Source organism: Phodopus roborovskii, unplaced genomic scaffold, assembly GCF_943737965.1.
Source record: "Phodopus roborovskii unplaced genomic scaffold, PHOROB, whole genome shotgun sequence".
In the NCBI taxonomy this organism is placed as follows: domain Eukaryota; kingdom Metazoa; phylum Chordata; class Mammalia; order Rodentia; family Cricetidae; genus Phodopus; species Phodopus roborovskii.
In genome coordinates, this window is record NW_026126418.1 from 75,724,238 (window position 1) to 75,743,077 (window position 18,840).

The 18,840-nt window shown below is 44.1% G+C and overlaps 1 protein-coding gene across 1 annotated transcript; it reads left to right on the forward strand.

The window, feature by feature from the left end:
• Positions 1-264: 264 nt before the first annotated feature.
• On the forward strand, positions 265-15,916 carry LOC127222144 (protein CutA homolog). The gene is made up of 6 exons (XM_051184024.1): positions 265-333; positions 7,879-8,024; positions 11,069-11,128; positions 12,216-12,261; positions 12,591-12,640; positions 15,775-15,916. Exons 1-6 carry the CDS (start codon positions 265-267, stop codon positions 15,875-15,877), a joined length of 474 nt encoding a protein of 157 aa, XP_051039981.1. The 3' UTR covers positions 15,878-15,916.
• The last annotated feature ends 2,924 nt before the right edge of the window (positions 15,917-18,840 follow it).

Consider the following 18,840-nt stretch of genomic DNA (forward strand, 5'->3'; position numbering starts at 1 on the left):
TGCATGAGTAGAGCTCTGGAAAGTAAGCTCAAAGGAGAAATGAGACCAGTATGAAAAACAAAACAAAAAAACGTGCCAGGCTGCTGGCAGTTGGTCTCCTGGCCAGCCTAGCTGGGAGGGGCAGAGCTGGATGTTGTCCTGGAAAAAGGTGTGTGTGGGTGGAGGAGGGTGCAATTAAGGCCCTCTGTTTGGCCTACCAGCAGCACCCTACCTAAGGCTATATAGTCCACCTTTACTGCCTAGTGCTAAATCCCCAGCAACACCATGGACAGGCCAGAATCACGGTGCCCTCCAGCAGGCTCCCTCAGGCTATTTGTCCTTACCTGCCTCTTGGTGAGTGCCCCAGTCTAACACAGTCCTCTTTGCCTGAAGCTTCTATTTGGGGGCTGAGGGAGAAAAGATGAAGGAAAGGTATTTCTCTTCTCTGCTCTTGGGATTTTGAGCTGTGGGCAGCTTGTAGAAGAATTGAGATCCTTGGAAGTCCTTAATGTCCTAGAAACTGTCCAGTGTTTCATAGTTACCAGCACCCTTTCAGTCTGCCTTGTGGGGATAAGTGGGGCTGTGTTCAGTGAGGGTGCATTCTCTCCTAAGACCCTTTGATAGGGTTAACCTATTGCATTGTGTTTTCCTACCATTTTCTGCAGTCTGTTTTCATCTCCCAAATGCTTTAGAAAATTAATATTAGATGTGACAGCAGAATAGTTGTGAAAACTGCTGTAAATCTCTTTGAGGGTTTTTGTTTTATTTAAGCTCTGAATTTGTAACTAGGAAAACTTCTGTTGTGTTGATGTCACGGTATTTACAGATAACTTAAAACTAGATTGGTGAAAATTTAGTTCACTGGGTTGGGTGAGGCTTGTGAAGCCGACTACCCTCTTTAAGGAATAGATACTCCAGGACACTGAGAGAGAAGCCTGGCATGGTGGTTCATTCTGTCAGCCCAACACTCAGGAGGCTGAGGCAGTGGGATCCCTGCATTTTTGAGGCTTACCTGGTCTATATAATGACTTCAGGCCATCCAAGGCTATATAGCAAGCTCCTGTCTTAAAAAAAAGAAAGAAAAGAGGGAGGATGGCTGGATCAAATAGGAGATAACTTAAATACATAAAATATTTCATATAAGTATAAACTTAGAAATGGTGAATAGTAAAGATAGAAAAGATATAAAGCATTAAAACTTTATAATGTGAAGACATTTCTTTAAAACTAGTTTGTGGAGTTGCCATAGTCTGTAAGGAGCTTGCCACGAACCTCATTCTGATATGAAGAAGAACTAGGCACAGCAGCACACATCTGGGACCTCAGCATTAGAGATGTTGGGACAGATAGACCCTTGGAACTCATTGACCTGTCTCAAAAAAAAAAAAAAAAAAAAAAAAAAAAATGGACCCTAGACAAAGAACTATAGGCAACTAAGGAATTCTGAGAGCAGGAGAAGTAGCCTTTCCCAGGGCCATGCCCCTAACTGGTTATTCATTACCAAGTGGTCAGCTCTGAAATTGTCTTTCTTTCTGTCTGTCCATAACACTAGATAGATTGAACAGGTTGTATTTATATATTTATGTGCACACACACACACACACACACACACACACATGCAGTGATAACAAAAGGAGAGGAATGGGAGGGGTTGAAGGGAGGAAAAGAGAGAGGGAATGACATAATTATATTTTAACTTCAAAAGAATAATTTTTTAAAAAATGGGGAAAGCTATTGGGGAAGACACCCAACACTGGCCTTCACAAGCTCAGTGTATCTGCACATGTATGCATATGTACACACACAATACATAAATTATAGTCAGATCTTTTCCCATGAAAGTGAGTGTTTGGTATGACACTGACAGTGCTTTGAATTGTAGTAACTGTTTCTGTCAGAGAATGTGATCCTTTTCATGCACCAATTTTGCATTCATAGAAGTCATTTTCTAAACTTCCATCCATTATTGGGGCCACACTGACCTTTTGTAGTTATGATACTTTGTTAAAGTCTATTGGTAAGATTTTTTTCTTATGGGGGGGCCCACCACCCAGCTCCCAAATGAATCACACAGGGAGGCTTATTCTTAGTTATGAGTGCCCAGCCTTAGCTTGGCTTGTTGCTAGCCAGCTGTTCTTATCGTAAGTTATCCTGTCTACACCCCCCCCCCCCCGGCTTTTCCTGTTCTCTTGCATGTGTAAATCTTATTCTGTGGACTGCTGTGTAGCTGGATGGCTGGGTAGCTAGTCCCTGATGTTCTCCTCTCCTTGTTCTATCTTTACTCTGCCTTCCTTTTTCTCCTTCTGTTTATCCTCTCTGTCTGCCCTGCCTATCCTTGCTGCTGCCTGGCTATTGACCATTCAGCTCTTTATTAGGACCATCAGGTGTCTGAGACAGGCACAGTAACACACCTTCTCAGAATTATACAAATACAGTATAAACATAAGTCACACATCTTAAAATAATATTCCCCAACAAATGTCCAATTTGAAGACTTAACTGTCCAGTGGGGGAGGTGATAGCAACCACAGTATTCAGTGTGCTGGCAATTCTGATCCACCTCTTTGATGACAATAGCATCCCCTTCCCAGTCATGAGCCAAAATTGTCTCTAGACATTGCTAAGTTCCTTGGAGGACAAAAATCACCCTGGCTTGAGTTTGTATCCCCTGCTTCTGGTTACTTTGAGCTGAGGGCTGCCTTAGTAACACTGGATGCTCTCATGCCCTTAATATGTTGGCTGTGAGCTCATCTCATGCTTCCACAGCAGCTAGTGTGAGTTTGTATTTCAGCTTTGGGTCCCCACCACGCCTGCTGGCTCAAACATTTCAGTATTTCAGCTGAAGTCAGGCTGCCTTCTTCCCTTCCAGTAATATTTGTGGGTCAACCTCCCCTTGGGAAGTGTTCCTTTTGCTTACAGTTGTGCTCAAACCTCATGTCAGGGAGCTCAGGGGTCACAGTCAGTGCCCCAGCTACCATTGAGATGTCAATTAAAACAGCCAAATAGTGAAAAGCAGGAAAAAGAAAGATTGATCCACACTGGGAAGAGAGATGAGGAGACCCAGTGGTCCCACCAGGTCCATCCTCATTGAGAAGCAAGATGTAAAGAGCCAGGCATTTGCACATGGAGGCTGTCCAGGTCAAGCTGACTCACCCACCACTGGCCCATCATTGTCTGGGGTCTGGTCTCCAACAAGGTGGTCCAGCAAACTGTCAGCTATATGTGAAATCTATTTCTGGGAGGGAAGTTCCCTCTTTGGTCAGTGTCAAATACAACCTTTTTCTTCTCATAGCATGAGCACCCAGGGGGGAAGAATTCTAGTTTCTTGGGCCCATTGTTCCAACAGTCGGATGGTCAGATTGAGGGACACATATGTTGTAGCAAGGCCAGTAATGCTTACAGTGGGTGGCCCCCAAGCCCTATTTCTTCAAGTTAGCTCCTCTTGACACTGCCATCTGGCTTGCATACTGATAGTGCATTTTACTAATCTGCAAGTATTTATTGAGAGCCAGTGTCAAGAGCTAACCTGGGGCTATGGTCATGAGGCACAGCTCTTCCTTCATTACATTAGCAATCCCAGGTTGTGCTTCTCTTCTCATCAAAACCCCTGGCACCTGAGTCAGGCAGCGTTTTGGGGAGGGGAAGAGCCCATCTCCAGCTCCCTAGTGAGACTGGTAAAAGGGGAGGAAGTACCTTCCTTCGCAGAAGTGACACGATCGATCCAAATCCCTCCCTCTAGTGCCTTAATTTTTTCCCCTATAAACCAAATGAATTTTCATTTAGGAAGCAATGGTAAAAAAAAAAAAAAAAAAAAAAAAAGCTTGGTTTGTTTTTGGTTCATAGTGTCTGGGTCAATTCCAAAGGGCGCTGTGTTGGAGTGGAGGCACCAGTGGATGCTGTAGGGGTAAGAAGAATTCACCCAGAACATTAAAATCTAACTCAGCACATTCAAAACATTACCTAGTGGGCTGGACAGCCAGTTTGGTTGTTAACAGCACTGGTTGCTCTTGCAGAGGACCTGGGTTTGGTTCCCAGAACCCACAGGGTAGTTCACAACTCTCTGTAACTCCAGTTCCAGGGGATCTTCTGGTCTTTGCAGGCACCACACATGCACATGGTAGCTAGACACATGCAGGCAAAACACCCATACATATGAAAAAAAATTAAAAGGTAAAACAACAGCAAAACATTATCAGAGGCTGTCAAGACCGACAGTCAGAAACCACGTGATAATATAAAATGGAGGGAGGGCAGAGGTTTACTAGAAGAAAGCCTGAGTCTGGGCTAGGAGACAAGAGGGGCAGCCATTGCTCAAGCTGGGTGGTTGCAGCCTGACTCTTAGGGTGCACTGTCCTTTTAACGATTTTCCAATGATGCTGGAGTGGAAGGTACTTCAGCTTTTTTCCTCTTAAGTGCCTTTCATTAAGATAATAAGAAAATGATAACTCAGATGTTTTCTCTACGGTGGCTGCATGTTACTCAGGATCTTGATGTCTTTTCTGAGCTGGAGAAATGACTTCCTAAATAGGCTGCTTCCTGGCTGGTCTCCACTCCTTACCTGCTCATTCTTTTGTTACTGCTCTACTTAAAATCTCCAAAGTACCTGCTACCTGAATCCAGACCCACACTCCCTAGCTTGACCCCCTTTCTTTGTTTCCAGCCAGCTTTATTGCCTTCCAACCTTCCCCCCCACACACACACAGGAAGATCCATGGAAACAGGGTACTCTATACGCCTTGAGCTGCTTTAGTGCCTTAGTGGCCCCCATCAATAATCTGACTTTACTGTCATTGTTTGAATGTTTGCCATAGGCTCATGTGTTCGGATACTTGATAACCCAGCTAGCAGTGTGGTCTGAAGGGACAGAGACTCTCTGGAGAAAGTAGGTCATTGGAGGTGGGCCTTGATGCTTATAATTTGACCTCTCTACTTCCATACATTGCCCTCCACCATGATGGGCCACTATTTTGTTCTAGAATGTTCTGATTTTTAAGGCTGTGTATGTGTGTGTGGCTTGTGCAGCTGCACACACATCTGTGCAAATTTGTGTTGAGTGTTTCTCACTGTTGTTCTCCATTTGTTTGAGGTAGGGTCTCTCACTGAAGCTGGAGCTCATTGACTGGCTAGGCTGAGTCTCTTGTGTGCCTCATAGCACTGAGATTACAAGCATGTGCCAGCATGCCTAGAGTTTTGCTTGGGTGCTGGGGATCCAAACTCAAGTCTTCATGCCATCTCTTTAGCCTGACTGGATTCCCTTAAACCAAGCCCAAATAAATTTTGCAGTCTTGTAATTTGCTTCTTGTCAGGTATCTGGTCAAAATAATGTCAAGAATAACGAATATAAAAATTGATGCTGAAAAGTAGGGCTGTTGGTGTCATGTCCCTGGAATTGGTTTGTGGGAGGAACCTGAAACGGTTTGGCGCTGTGGGCTAGGGAACCCCTAGACTGCTGTAAATGGAGCCTGTGGATCTGTGGTGACAGTTCAGAGGTCAGGGTGACTGTATAAGTGTGGGTCGTGATGACTGCGCTTCTGAGGTTTCAGAGTAGGACAAGGAGTCTGCTGGGATGAGCAAAGGAGCTCACTTAACCTGAAGGGTGTTTTTCAATATATTTTTATTAATTTATTTTTTATATTCCAATCCCAGTTCCCCCTCCCTCTTCTCCTCTCTTCCCACTCCCCCCCATCTGCTCCTGAGAGAGGGTAAGGCTTCCCCTAGGAAGTCTACTAAGTGCATCCCATCATCCTATTGAGGCAGGATCAATGCACCTCCCCACCCCAGGGTAGGGCGGGCATAGAGAAAGCAGCTGTTCTTGTTAAATAGATTGCCTTTAGAGAAACCCGGATTTAGCTGCTGGGGCATTAGGAAAGGTGCCTTAAGGGCAAATCCTTGCCCGTGGAAAGCTCCATTGCAAGTTCATTTGAAATGAGAGTGCTGGAACAGAGTGCCCTGCTGGAACACACTGCCCAGGGTAGTAGTTTTTCAGGTTTAACCTTAGAGGCACACAGAGAACACTGCATCTGTGGTCTAAGTGGGACAGGCTATATCTGAGCTGGCAGTGGAACCTGGCTTTCCTTACAAGATGCTGGTATTACAGGCTCCACAAAGTTCCAAGGCCAGGAAATACGTTATGGGGCAGATTGCATGGATGTGGCTCCTGAGTGGGCTGACTCTGAAGCTGTGAAGGTGACATCTCAGTTGCAGTGGCTAATACAAGACATTGGGGATGCCAGAAACATGGCACTGGTAGAGCTGACCCAGGACAGGACACACACAGAGGACATGTGACAGAGCTGGAGGGGCGGGGCTAACCACGCCAGCAGCAGTACTGAACTTTTTCCTGCGGGACCTGGGTCTGCACTGCTGGATTTTGGTCATACTTTGGCTAAGCATCTATTCCTAACTTTGGTAATGAGAATGTTCACATTAGGATCTTATATGCACTTTTGAATTATAGGGGCTCCTGACTTTGAACTTCTGCAGCACTGTAAGACTATGAGGACTTTTTGAGATAGATTGAATATATTAGCATTGTGAGATGGTCATGGACCCTTTGGGGCAGATATAGAATATCCTTGGTTCGATATGAAATGTTGGCTCATGTGTTTGAACACGTTTCCTAGCTGATGGTGTGGCTTTGGGCACTGTGAAACTTTCAGGTAGAGGCTGTTAATTGGAGGAAATTGGCGGGAATCCTCTGTCTGGTCTTTGCTTCTTGGCAGGCAAGATAAACACCTCAGGCCACAGCCCTGCCTCTTGCCTTGCTTCCCCAGCCACATACACACCACATGTAAGCCAAGTTGCTTCTCATCATCACAATGAGAAGAGTAACCAATACAGAGAGCATCTCAGCAAAGCCTGCTCATGCTCTGCCACCAAGGAGAACTGCTTCTCTGTCCTTGTAATGATTAGTCCTAGCACTGTGTGTCGCATAATTTTAAAACTGTATGTTTGCATTAAACTATGCACAACACCTGGTACAAATAAATGAATGCAAGTGAAATTATTGGAGAGATAAGTGCTTACCATTAATAATAACCTTCATAGAAGTTTAGCTCTTAAGTGAGTGACAGCTACAATTACCTGCAGTAACAATTCTGTGCAATAAAAATGCACATGAGCTCATCCAGACTTGAGTCCAAATTCTGGCTTCAACATATAAAGCTATGGTTTTGAGAAAGTTTTTTTTTTTTTTTTTTTTTTTTTTTTTTTTGGCCTTACTCATTTGTAATTCTCTATTTTTTTCCTTAGCTACAAAATGCAGAGGAAAAACATCTAGGCTTGAGACTTTGTGTATGTGTGGGTAAACTAATATGTATGGGTGCCAGAGGTTGACCTTGGTGTATCATTCTTCATTTATCTTGTTATTTATTTAATGTATATGGGTGTTTTGCTTGTACCATGTATGTGCTTTGCCCTAGGAAGCCAGATCCCCTGGAACTAGGGTTGTGAGCCACCATGTGGGTGTTGGGGATTGAACCCAAGTCCTCTGAAAGAGTATTCAGTGCTTTGAACCTTGCTTCTTTTTGGAGGTAGTTGTTGGGTAGGGTCTGTCACTGGCATAGAACTTGCTGAGTAGGAGCCACGGGTGTGTGTGCTGGCTGTCCTGTGAGCCCCAGGGATCTGCCAGTCTCTACATCTTCAGTGCTCAGATTATAGGCATGGACCACCAAATCTAGGGTTTTTCTATGGCTTGTGGGAATCTAACATAGGTCCTCAAGCCCACTTGACAAGCACTTTACCAACTGAGCTAGCTTCCCAGATCCTGGGCATGAATACTCTAAGTAGTAAAGTAAAATGCATGTCTCTGAAGTTAGTTTGTAGATGGGGATGACAGAGTGATTTTAGTCTGATGGAGCCAGGAGTCACTGACCTGTGTTTGTCTTTTCTGCCATACAGGTCCTGACAGCTGTTCTGACATATCCTATGCTCAGGACCGTTAGCCTGTGGTTCCACCCCTCCCTCACCAGGAGCTATGTCTCTGGCACTTACTCCATCGTTTTTGTTAACTGTCCCAATGAGCAAATTGCCAGAGATGTTGCCAGGTATAGAGCAGGGGCTAGGTGATGCCCCTAAATGCATGGGAATCCACCAGGGTGCTCTCTGGGGGGGGGTCACATGGCAGTCCTGCTGTTACTTTTGGCAACCCTTTCTGTCCAGGGATGATACTTTCTGCTTGGGGTGGGATGAGGAACCCATTGGATGATCCTGCTCAGAGTGATCCTGGGCTGATCGTACTGCTATACTAGAGGCTGTTAAGTAAATTGATGGGGCAGAGAAGGAATATGAGGTCCACAGGGATAGGTGGATTGTTTAAGGCCTTAAGAGAACTGTGAAAACCTATATGGGGCGATTTAAACCCCCAATTGCTAGTCTAACTTCTTTTCTCATCCCCTTAGCTCAGTTCCCGAGGTGCTTGTGATAAGAAAGAAGAGGCTGCCCCATGTATGGGGTATTTTTCTAGAAATGACTGTGGTGAGCTAGAAAGAGCACAGGGTTTGTAATTACATCATAGTTTTACTATTGACTGTGCTACTTTTATTTATGTGACTTTGGGCAAGTGTTTTTTACTTTTAGGGGGCCTGCCACCTAGCTCCCAAATGAATACACACAGAGACTTATTATTACTTATAAATGCCTGGCCTTAGCTTGCTTTATTTCTAGCCAGCTTTTCTTAGTTTAAATTATCCTGTCTATCTTTTGCCTCTGGGCCTTTACCTTTTCCTATTTCTGTATATCTTTTCTTTCCTTCTTATTCCGTGTGTGTCTATGTAACTGGGTATCTGGCCACTTTTTTTCTCGCCCCTTGATCCTTCTTTTTCTCTTTGTATTTATTATTCTCTCTGCCAGCCCCACCTATCCTTTCTCCTGCCTTGCTATTGGCTGTTCGGTTTTAGACAGGCAAGTATCACAGCTTCACAGAGTTAACCAAATGCAACATAAAAAATGCAGTACACATTTGCATCATTAAACAAATGCTTCACAGCATAAACAAATGCAACACATCTTAAAATATCATTCTACAGCTGGAGAGATGGCTCATTGGTTAGGAGCACTGGCTGCTCTTCCAGAGCTTCCTGAGTTCAATTCCCAGCAACCACATGGTGGCTCACAACAGTCTGTAATGAGATCTGGTGCCCTCTTCTGTCCTGCAGGCATAACACTATAAGCATAATAAATAAGTCTTAAAAAAAACCCCACAATATTAAATATTGGTAACCATATATGTCATCTGTGACCTATGTATGTCTGCTCTGCTCTGCTTCTTGAGGTTTCCTAGGGCCTGAGCTTCTTGGGTGGGTGGGGGGGACTCAGTGGTCTGTAGTGTTTGCATACCTTCTCTGAGGTAGTTGGAGTCCAGCCAGCCTACATACCACCCTTCTCTCTCTTTCTCTCTCTCTCCCTCCCTCCCTTCCTTCTTTCCTTCCTTTCTCTCTTTTTCTTCCTTTTTAAGGCAGTCGGGATGTTTTACATTACAAAAACCTCTACAGTTGTGCAGTCTGTTACTTAAGTACAGATTGTTGTGGTCAGTGGCAGAGAAGCTCACAGTCCAAAGAGATTGTGAAGGGCAAGCAGCAATTCCTTTTTGAATATGGGTAGTTCTCTCTTGTGTTTAAAGTATACCATGCTGAGAACCAAAAATGAATATTCCCAGTGGGTGGGTGAGTGAGTAAGACTTGATGAGGTTGCTTGAACAGCTAATTTTTCAAAGCAGAAGTGGTAGATGGGGATGACTATCACATTAATATACAACTTTAAGTAGAATACACTTAGCTTTGAGGACCATGGAAAGAGCAAGGAGAGCAGCCCCCTCCTTGGAACAGTGGAGTAGGGCTCTGATAAGGTTTTTGTCTTGGGTTTGCACTTGAGGTTGTGTTAAGAAACCTGTAAAATTAACAACAACAACAAAAGGCTGGAGATGGCTAAGCAATTAAGAACACTGACTGCTCTTCCAGAGATCCTGAGTTCAATTCCCAGCAACCACATAGTGGCTCTGTTTTTTTTTTTCTTTTTCTTTCTCAAGTCAGAATTTCTCTGTGTAGCTTTGTAGACCAGGCTAGCCTCAGATTCACAGAGATTCACCTGCCTCTGCCTCCTGAGTGTTAGCATTAAAGGCGTGCACCACCACTGCCCGGCAACCATCTATAATGGAACCTGATGCCCTGTCTTGTCTGATGTCCTCTTCTATCATGCAGGCACACATGCAAATAGAGCATTCAAATGCATAAATAAAGAAATTTAAAAAAAAAAAAAAAAAAAAAAAAAAAAAAAAAAAAAAAAAGAAAAGAAAAGAAAAGAAAAGAAAAAAGATCCAGAACAAAACAACTGGGAAAAGTCTTTCTGCTTACTCAAACAAATACTGGATGGTTAGCTTCTGCTTGGAGCTGTGTGAGCTCTTTGTGGTCACATGAGGATCTAGAAATCAGCCAGGTATTCTGCAGAGTGGGAGTGGCATTATGAAAGGAGCTCTTGGGAGTGAAGAAGGTTAGACACCACTGACTAAACCAGTCTTCATCTAGTCAGGTAAAGAGGAGAGCTGCTTATCACAGAGCAGGTACACATTTCAGACAGGAAAGACAGGCAGAGTCCAGGTCTGTCCTCTGTAGGCCCAGTGCCAATCACCCCATCCCCCACCACATTGAGCTTGCCCTTAAAGTGGCCTCCCCACAGCTGCTTCTCTGTGTCCTCAGGTGCTGTATGTGTGATTACAGGACATGCTGGTTTGAAGGTGAATGTAAAAAAAGGTGATCCCTACCCTTCTGTTGCTGTAACTAAAAGTCACAGAGTAGGTAATTTATTTATAAATAAAGATTTATTTCACCTTATGGTTGTAGGTGAGTTAGAGGCCTGCATCTTGCTGGGTTCTTTCTGCAGCCTGACATGACTACTAAAACAGGGGGCTGGGTGAGGGTCTGGTACCTTCAAACTAAGTTTACAAGTAAGAATTCTCAGGGCATATGTAAAGCACAGCATGAGAGGGACACCCTAAATGGTTGTTTACTTAGACTCAGATATTCATAGAAATTCCCACCCCTTCTCTTAAAACCTTGGATTTGCTGCAGTAATCACCCCCCTCTCTTTGCTCTAGGGCCATACTGGACAAGAAGTTGGCTGCCTCTGTGAACATCTTGCCTAAGACATCTTCACTGTGAGTTTTGCCAAGGCTAGAGGAGGGGAATGGGAGTGTTAAGATTAGGTCCTGGATGATAGAGAGCATGGAACAAACGGTGAGCTGTCGGAGAATGTTTCCATGGCATTTGATCAGCACTTCACAGTTGACCTGCATTCAGAGTTTATGTTTATTGTCAATTTATATCATCCAAGGAAAGCAAAAAAGAAAACAAAGTCACGTATAGAGAAAGGAGGGAAGGCTCAACTGCTCACATCGTTTTGAGCATGGCTCCTTATCTTTGCTTTGGCTTTACTTTTGATCTCTGATCCTTAGCCTAGGTCTGTTGAATTAGTCTGTCTGAGTCTGAGGCCTAAGTTTCTGACTCTTTAAAATGTTTTCTAGAATGTAGCTCAGTGGTAGAGGGCTTGCTTGTCTGTCATACATATGGTCTTGGGTTTGCTCTCCAGCATAACAAAAAAGGAAGAGGTGAGAAGGGATGGAAGGAGGACTAATAGAAGAAAAAAGGGAAGGAAAAAGGAAGAATGGAAGCAAGGAGAACTCATATGTAATCTTAAGTTAGGAAAAGATAACTTTCAGGAATGCCCTGGTAGGTGCCAAACTGACCTATGGGGTCTTGGCAAATTCTAGACTTTTTAAAATGGGTATCTTATGGTTTCTATTACTGCCATGAAACAGTATGACCAAAAAGCAAATTGGGGAGGAAAGGATTGACTTACACTTCCATATCACTGTCAAATGAAGTCAGGGCAGGAACTCAAGACAGGGCAGGAATCTGGAGGCAGGAGCTGATGAAGAGGACATGGAGGATGCTATACAACTTCTTATAGAATTCAGGACCCCATCCCAGGGATGGCACCCATAATTGGCTGGGCCTTCTCACATCAATCACTAAGAAAATGCTCTACAGGCTTGCCTGCCCCCAGTCCTGTGGAGGCATTTTCCAAGTTGAACCTCTCTCCTCTCTGATCTCTCTAGCTTGTGCCAGCAAAATAGGTTTGGGGAAGATTGTAGCATCTTTTCTTCAATAATTTACCTGCTCTAGCAGGTTTGACATTTTGGCAGGCTCCTATTGTGACTGTTACAATTTGATTTTGTTCTCTAGGTACTTTTGGGAAGGAAAAATAGAAGAATCTACTGAGATCTTGTTGGTAAGTAAGGATGGGGCAGAGATTGTTCTATCAGGACAATGAGTGACATCAGGGCCATTTTCCAAATTCTAATTAGAAATTAGCAACGAGGTTGGGGTATAGCTCAGTGGCTACTTCTTACATGTAGCAGTCCTTAAGTTCAATCCCCATAGATAAAAAACAACATAAACCAACTGACTGAGGTTTTTGCCCCACCTAAGATGTCAGGCTCATTAGCAATCTAGTGTCCTGGTCTGGTGACCTGTGAGGAATGCTAAATGGCCAAATAAATGGAGGGTTGAGCTGGGATTCAGGTCCCAAATTGTTGATTAATTTTCTTCTTGTCACAGCTAATCAAGACAAAGACTTCCAAGGTCTCCAGGCTGTCCACCTATATGAGGTAAGGCCACAGGACCAGGCCAGGATGTTCTGGGCACTGAGAGAATGAAGCTGGGAAGTGGGAGGGCTGGGGTTTAGCTTATGCTGCCCATAAGTCTCCTTGTCTTTGTCTTTGTCTCAAGTTCTCCATCTGGACAATGGCTAGTAGAATGAGATAGTTTACACTTGTGGTTTCAAAATCTTGGTCTCAGGGCCTTTTCATACTTTAAAGATGATTATTCAGACTCACAAAAGCATCATGGGTTAATTTCTAGCTTGTCCCAGTAATGCAGTCCTAAAGCTCACACTTTGAGTTCTGGTGATTGATGTCAGTGGTTCACAGAGTGAGGTTTCTTTACCTCCAAGGTCTCCAAGACTTTGCTCAAATCCATGAGAGTTAACCTTTTAATCTTAAGTGCTAAGGAATTTGAAAACCGTTTTTTGCCTTACCCAACAATAAAACCATTTATATATTAATAACACAAATACCCTATTTTTATGAAAAGTAGTCATATTTTTCCAAAACAAGAAGTTAATGAGAAAATGGCATCATTCACATTTTGCAAATTGTGACTTCATAAGATAGCTGCTAGGGACAGTTTTAAGTTTACAGTGGCAAATTCAGACAAAATTTAGAATTTTTTTTGCAAACGATTCTCTCAATGGTGATAAGGAAGTTGTCCCTTTATACCTCCAGTATTAGAGATGGGATTTTGTGTCACTTTAGACATACTGAATGGAACTCCATTCCAAGAATCATACCTAGAGATTTTTGTCCACATTGCCACTTGAAGCATTGTTCAACCAATGGCCTCAGTGCTGGCCATGTGTTACATTGTGTGAAGATATTTTTCATTTCTCCAACATAAGCACTACCTCATAGATTTTAGCTTCGTTTGTCTGCCATGGGGATCAAATGCATCATTGTTATTATTTTATTCTTTCTCATACATTATAACCCAACCAATTTCCCCTCCTTCCACTCCTCTTAACCCCTCTCCCCACCTCTCCTCTCCCCCAGATCCACTCCTCCTCTGGTTCCTTAAAAAAAAAAAAAAAAAGCAGGCCTTCCAGGGACATCAACCAAACATGGCATAACAAGTTACAAGAATACTAGGCACAAACCCTCCTCATATCAAGGCTGGATGAGGCACCCAGTAGGAGGAAAAAGGGTCCCAAATACAGGCAAAAGAATCAGAGAGACACCCCTCCCCACAACTCTCCCACTGTTAGGACTTTCACAGAAACACCAAGCTACACAACCAACCATAATGTATTATGCAGAGGACCTAGCTCAGGCCCATACAGGGTCGGTGACTGTCCCCTTCAGGCTCTGTGAGCCTGGTTTAGTTAATTCTTTGGGTTTTCTTGCGGTGTCCTTGATCCCTTGGCTCTTACAATCCTTCCTTCCCCTCTTCTGTGGGGTTCCCCTGAGCTCCAGCTAATAATGTTTGTCTGTGGTCTCTGTATGTACTCCCATTAGTTGCTGCATGAAACCTCTCTGATAACGACTTGGCTAGGCACATTAGCAGAATGTCATTAGGAATCATTTTATTGACTTTTTTTTTTTTTGCCAGTCATGTTTGGTTCTATCTTGGGTCTCTGGGCTGTCCTGGCTCTGTGTTCTGGCCGTCTGGTGTGGGCTTCCTCTCAAGTTGGACTAGTCATGGATTGGCAACTCCCACAAGTTCTATACGACCATTACTCCAGTACATCTTGCAGGCAGGGCAGATTGTAGGTCAAGTACACCATTCTTAAGTAGCATCCCAGGTTGACTGTAGTGTGTAGCCTGCGCTATACTCCCTTGCTCTGCATGATAAAATCATTTCCTTCACATCTTAGGGAAACTAGGATTTCATGGTCATAGAGATGTAGCTGAGTTTAAATTCTAACTATAAAGAAGGCCCTTTTATTAGCACATTAGCAGAGGTAAGGGAATGGGGCATCTTGGTTGAATCGAAATTGAAAACTGTGAGGGACAGCTTCTGGGTTAGGAGAGAACTCCAGAGCTGTATTTCTTATGTTGAAGTCTGGCTTCCTACTCAATAGTTGTACCATAGTGCATCTATAAAATGGGTATCAATCTACCAGGTTCTTATACATATGAGAATATATGAAGTATACCTATGGAATATTTCAACAGTTCATCTTATTGCTAACATATCTGATTCTTTTAATTAAATATGTCTGTTTATAAAAGATTCTGGCCTTGGTGTCCATGAAATGAGCTCATCAAACTAATAATCTTCAGGTTTTGAATCAACCAACCCTACTTGCTATAAATGCTACAGTGTTTATCTATCACTATGATTAGTTAACTGTGTTATCTCATGAGAATTTCCCAATGGCTCTATGTTGATCAGAAAGTAAGCAAAGAATTACCGTGCGCATTGACACATGAGAGAATGACATGAAGACAACTGGCTTTTGCACTGTGTGCCAGGTGAATTAAGCAAAGAGGCAGGTGACTTGCAAAAAGGGCCTCATGGGGGAAGGTCAGGGATTGTTTGGCCTTGAGGCTCAAGAAAGGGGATTTTGGTTGATCAGCAGGAGTGGTGAGGACTTTACAGGTAGGAAGGAATATATAGACTCTGGAGAAGGGGTAGGAAGACAGAACAATGTGTATGGATAGAGGTGCAAAGAGTAGTGAACATGAGTGTATACAATGCTGGCCACTAGCTAAGTGTCCTAGCTAGTCCTCAGCAACCCAGCCAAAAAGGTGTTTTTATCTCCTTCTGTAGGGGCATTCAGAGAAATTAAATGACTTGTCTATAGCCACAGAACCAATAAGAACAGACATAGAATATGAACTCATACCTCTAAGAATCTAAAACAGCAGTTCTTAACCTAGGGCTTGAAATTCATAACAGTAGCGACATTACAGTTATGAAGTAGCAATGACGTGGTTTTATGGTTGGGGTCAGCACCACATGAGGAGCTGTACTAAAGGGCTGCAGTGTTAGGAACGTTGAGAAGCACTGCTCTAAAGGTACTGATCCAAACCTCCTGTTGAATGGGAAACAGTCTCAGGCAGGCTGGGCCACAACAGTGAACTGCAGCAGCTTATAACAGCCTCCAGAGAGCCTGCAGGTGGGTTTTGTCATGTAGGTTGACCCTGTCACAGTCACTCATTAGAGCTCTGCTTTCTTTCCAAAGGTTGGCTCATCCTTTTGAAATCCCAGAGGTCTTCAGTATTCCCATGGACCAAGGAGATGCTCGCTATTTAAAATGGCTTGAGGAGGGCATGAAGGAGAACTAAGCAGAGAAACTGCAGGCTGCTGACTTGGCTATAAGCCTTTCCTGACTGCTCTGGGAAAAGCAGGCCTCCTTCTGCCTCCCTGGGGTTCCTAACAACACAGAAGTGACCTGTGTATGCTGGATGAAGGGCTGTGAATTTCAAGGCCAGAAGTGAAGGCCAGCCTGACCAGCAAGGACCAATTGGAGCCTGTCTCTGAGTGCTGTGTGTTTGCAGGTGGCCAGAGTGAGGATGCAGGGACAGAGGGGAGTGGCAGTGAGGGCACTGGACCTACCATAAGTACTTGGGTGTAATTGCTCCTCTGTTTCTATGGGGACAAAGGGCCTTGCTCACCTGGGTGTGTGTGGGATAAACATCATCTAAAGAAACCGACATGTGCCCTGTTCACAACCATGGATCGTGGCGGTAGAGTTTCAGGGATCTAACTTTTTGTTAGAGAGGCTTTTGTTGCTCCTGAACTTAGGTGAGGCTGGGAAGGGGTTTCTTGAGCCTATTCAGACTAGGGGAATATTAGGGTTTCAACATAGCCTCATGGATTGAGAGTAAGTTTTGACTCTTTATTAGATTTAATATAACAGGCATGCAAAGACCCTGGAGACATAGGTTCTTAGCCCTGGGAATGAACCTGCTGGGCAGGGTTCTTTACATTTGTTGTATAGAGCTTCTAGGGCTGACAGAGGAACCTGAACTTTTGAGGAGTGCAGCCCCCATCCACATCCCAAGTGAAACTGCCAGGAGCTTGTAAATCATTGTTGTGATTTTGCCCATTTTATACATCATCAAGAAAAACTGCATTTTATGGAATTCCATACAAGGAGGCATGCTAAATTACACAGCCTAGCCATGGTTTCTCATCCCATGCTGAGGGCTCTTCTACACCTGTCCCCGGGTCTCTGGTGAAGAGAACAGGGAGTCTGGGGGATGCTGAACACAAGGCTGTGGAAAGGGAGACTTAAACCAGGCTTTTTCCATGAATCTCACATGGTAAGTCCATGGTGGTGGTGGTGGTCCCCACAGGGAGGTAGAATTAGGATCCAGACATCTGTGGTGTCCTGGTCTCTTGTCCTGGGGGCTTGTTACATATGCCACATAGCTGCTATGTGTCTCCCACTTTGTGTCCCAAATTCCAGATGGTGAAAGGTCTCTGAGGGCTATTTGTGAGAGCTTCATCAGGACTGAGGCCCTTCCAAAGGGCCAAAGAAGTCCACTGGTAGTTTTGAGGGCTGAGGAATGGAGATGTCATTGGTCTTAAACCCCAGTTTCTGAGGTATATACAAGTTTTGAAAATCCTACTTAAGATGTACCCAGGACCCCAGATGCACCATCAGTGCCACTTTAGTTTCTATGGCTTCCTTCTAGAACCTGTGGTAGATGGGTGGCTTCACTGTGCACAGTCCCTGTAGTCATGTCGTCCCCTCTGCCCGGTGTAACTCGTTTGAAAGGCCTCACTTCCGGGGTGGACCACCAGCTGCTGGAGGTTGGAGGCCTTTTTAAATCTTGTCGGTCTCTTGCACAAGGTTTGGGAATTATTTCTCAAGTTGACATTTCAGTTTCAAGGGTTTAAAAAAAACAAAGGTTTTTCTACAACATAGAGTTTACTGTTAAGTTTTGACATAGGCAAAGTATGTATTTTTCTCTTGACTTTTCTTAAACTTAAAAGGTTTTACACTTGTGACCTTCATTGGTTCATTTTCAGTGCTATGTATGCCATCAAAAAACCCTTTTTTGGTGACCTGTCTGCCACAGTGTGCAGGAAACAGGAGAGAGGCCTGCTTGCTGAACTGTTTAGGAAGCTCTCCAGCTTATCCTTTTAAGTTAGGCTTATTTGCTAGCATTTTGCTGACAAAACCTGAGGTCAGAGGGCATAAGCCACTTAAGAGGAAAGTAAGCTGTGGACCAGAATCTGACTGTTTCCCATTCAACAGGAGGTTTGGATCAGTACCTTTAGAGCAGTGCTTCTCAACGTTCCTAACACTGCAGCCCTTTAGTACAGCTCCTCATGTGGTGCTGACCCCAACCATAAAACCACGTCATTGCTACTTCATAACTGTAATGTCGCTACTGTTATGAATTTCAAGCCCTAGGTTAAGAACTGCTGTTTTAGATTCTTAGAGGTATGAGTTCATATTCTATGTCTGTTCTTATTGGTTCTGTGGCTATAGACAAGTCATTTAATTTCTCTGAATGCTAGTGTTTGCTATTACTCAGTCGAGGGAGAATAGAGAAGTCCCTGTTATCGAAGGGCAATAAGGGTGGGGACAGTGTTGAGAGAACAGCAGTTGCTGGGTGGCCAGAGGGATGGCAAACTCCAGGAAGCAAAGAGTGGAATGTGAAGGCTTTTCCAAGAACACATTTACACTGTAAACCAGACAACAATTACAACTTTAATATAACAAATATTAAAAGCAGCAATTCAAAACCAAAATCTTTTCAAAGGTGCACAGGTTTACACTGTCAGTTGGCAGTAATGCAGCCATTATCTGCGAGAGTGAAATGCTGGTGCGAGGGGTCAGGTGACCTGGCCAGGCCTTGTGCTAATTTCCCCAATGGGACAAGCACCCCCTTTCCTGCTCCTCAGGCCCAGCAGGGGAAAGGCAGATGGCCAGCCTTGCTCTTTGGCTTTCCCAGCAGCTTGGAAAGCAGATGTTGGAGATTGGCATGCTCACTGAAGCCAACAGGAAGGCACACATCTGACCCCAGTTCCCACGCTCCTCCTGGCCTGGGAGTTGGCTTCACAATTCTCCTTCCACCTGGCCCCACTTGGGGATCTCAGTGGCAGCAGCTGTGAGACTGAGAATCGGGACCAGTCTGATCTGCTCATCCTTGCCTGAGTCAAGGCAGGGAAGCAGAGGAAAATGGGTGGCTGTGTCCAGAGTGAGAGGTGATGTCCCATTGTAAGGCACTACAATTGCTGAGGTTTAAGGCAAGGGACCCCTGAATGCTCACAGACAGGTGTGGAGGGGTCA

Bases quoted from the DNA above. Each gene is read 5' to 3' on its own strand.
- LOC127222144 (XM_051184024.1), top strand. From the start codon at position 265: ATGGACAGGCCAGAATCACGGTGCCCTCCAGCAGGCTCCCTCAGGCTA. The intron at 8,025-11,068 runs GTATAGAGCAGG...TCTTTGCTCTAG, and splicing joins ATTGCCAGAGATGTTGCCAG to GGCCATACTGGACAAGAAGT. The intron at 11,129-12,215 runs GTGAGTTTTGCC...TTTGTTCTCTAG, and splicing joins TTGCCTAAGACATCTTCACT to GTACTTTTGGGAAGGAAAAA.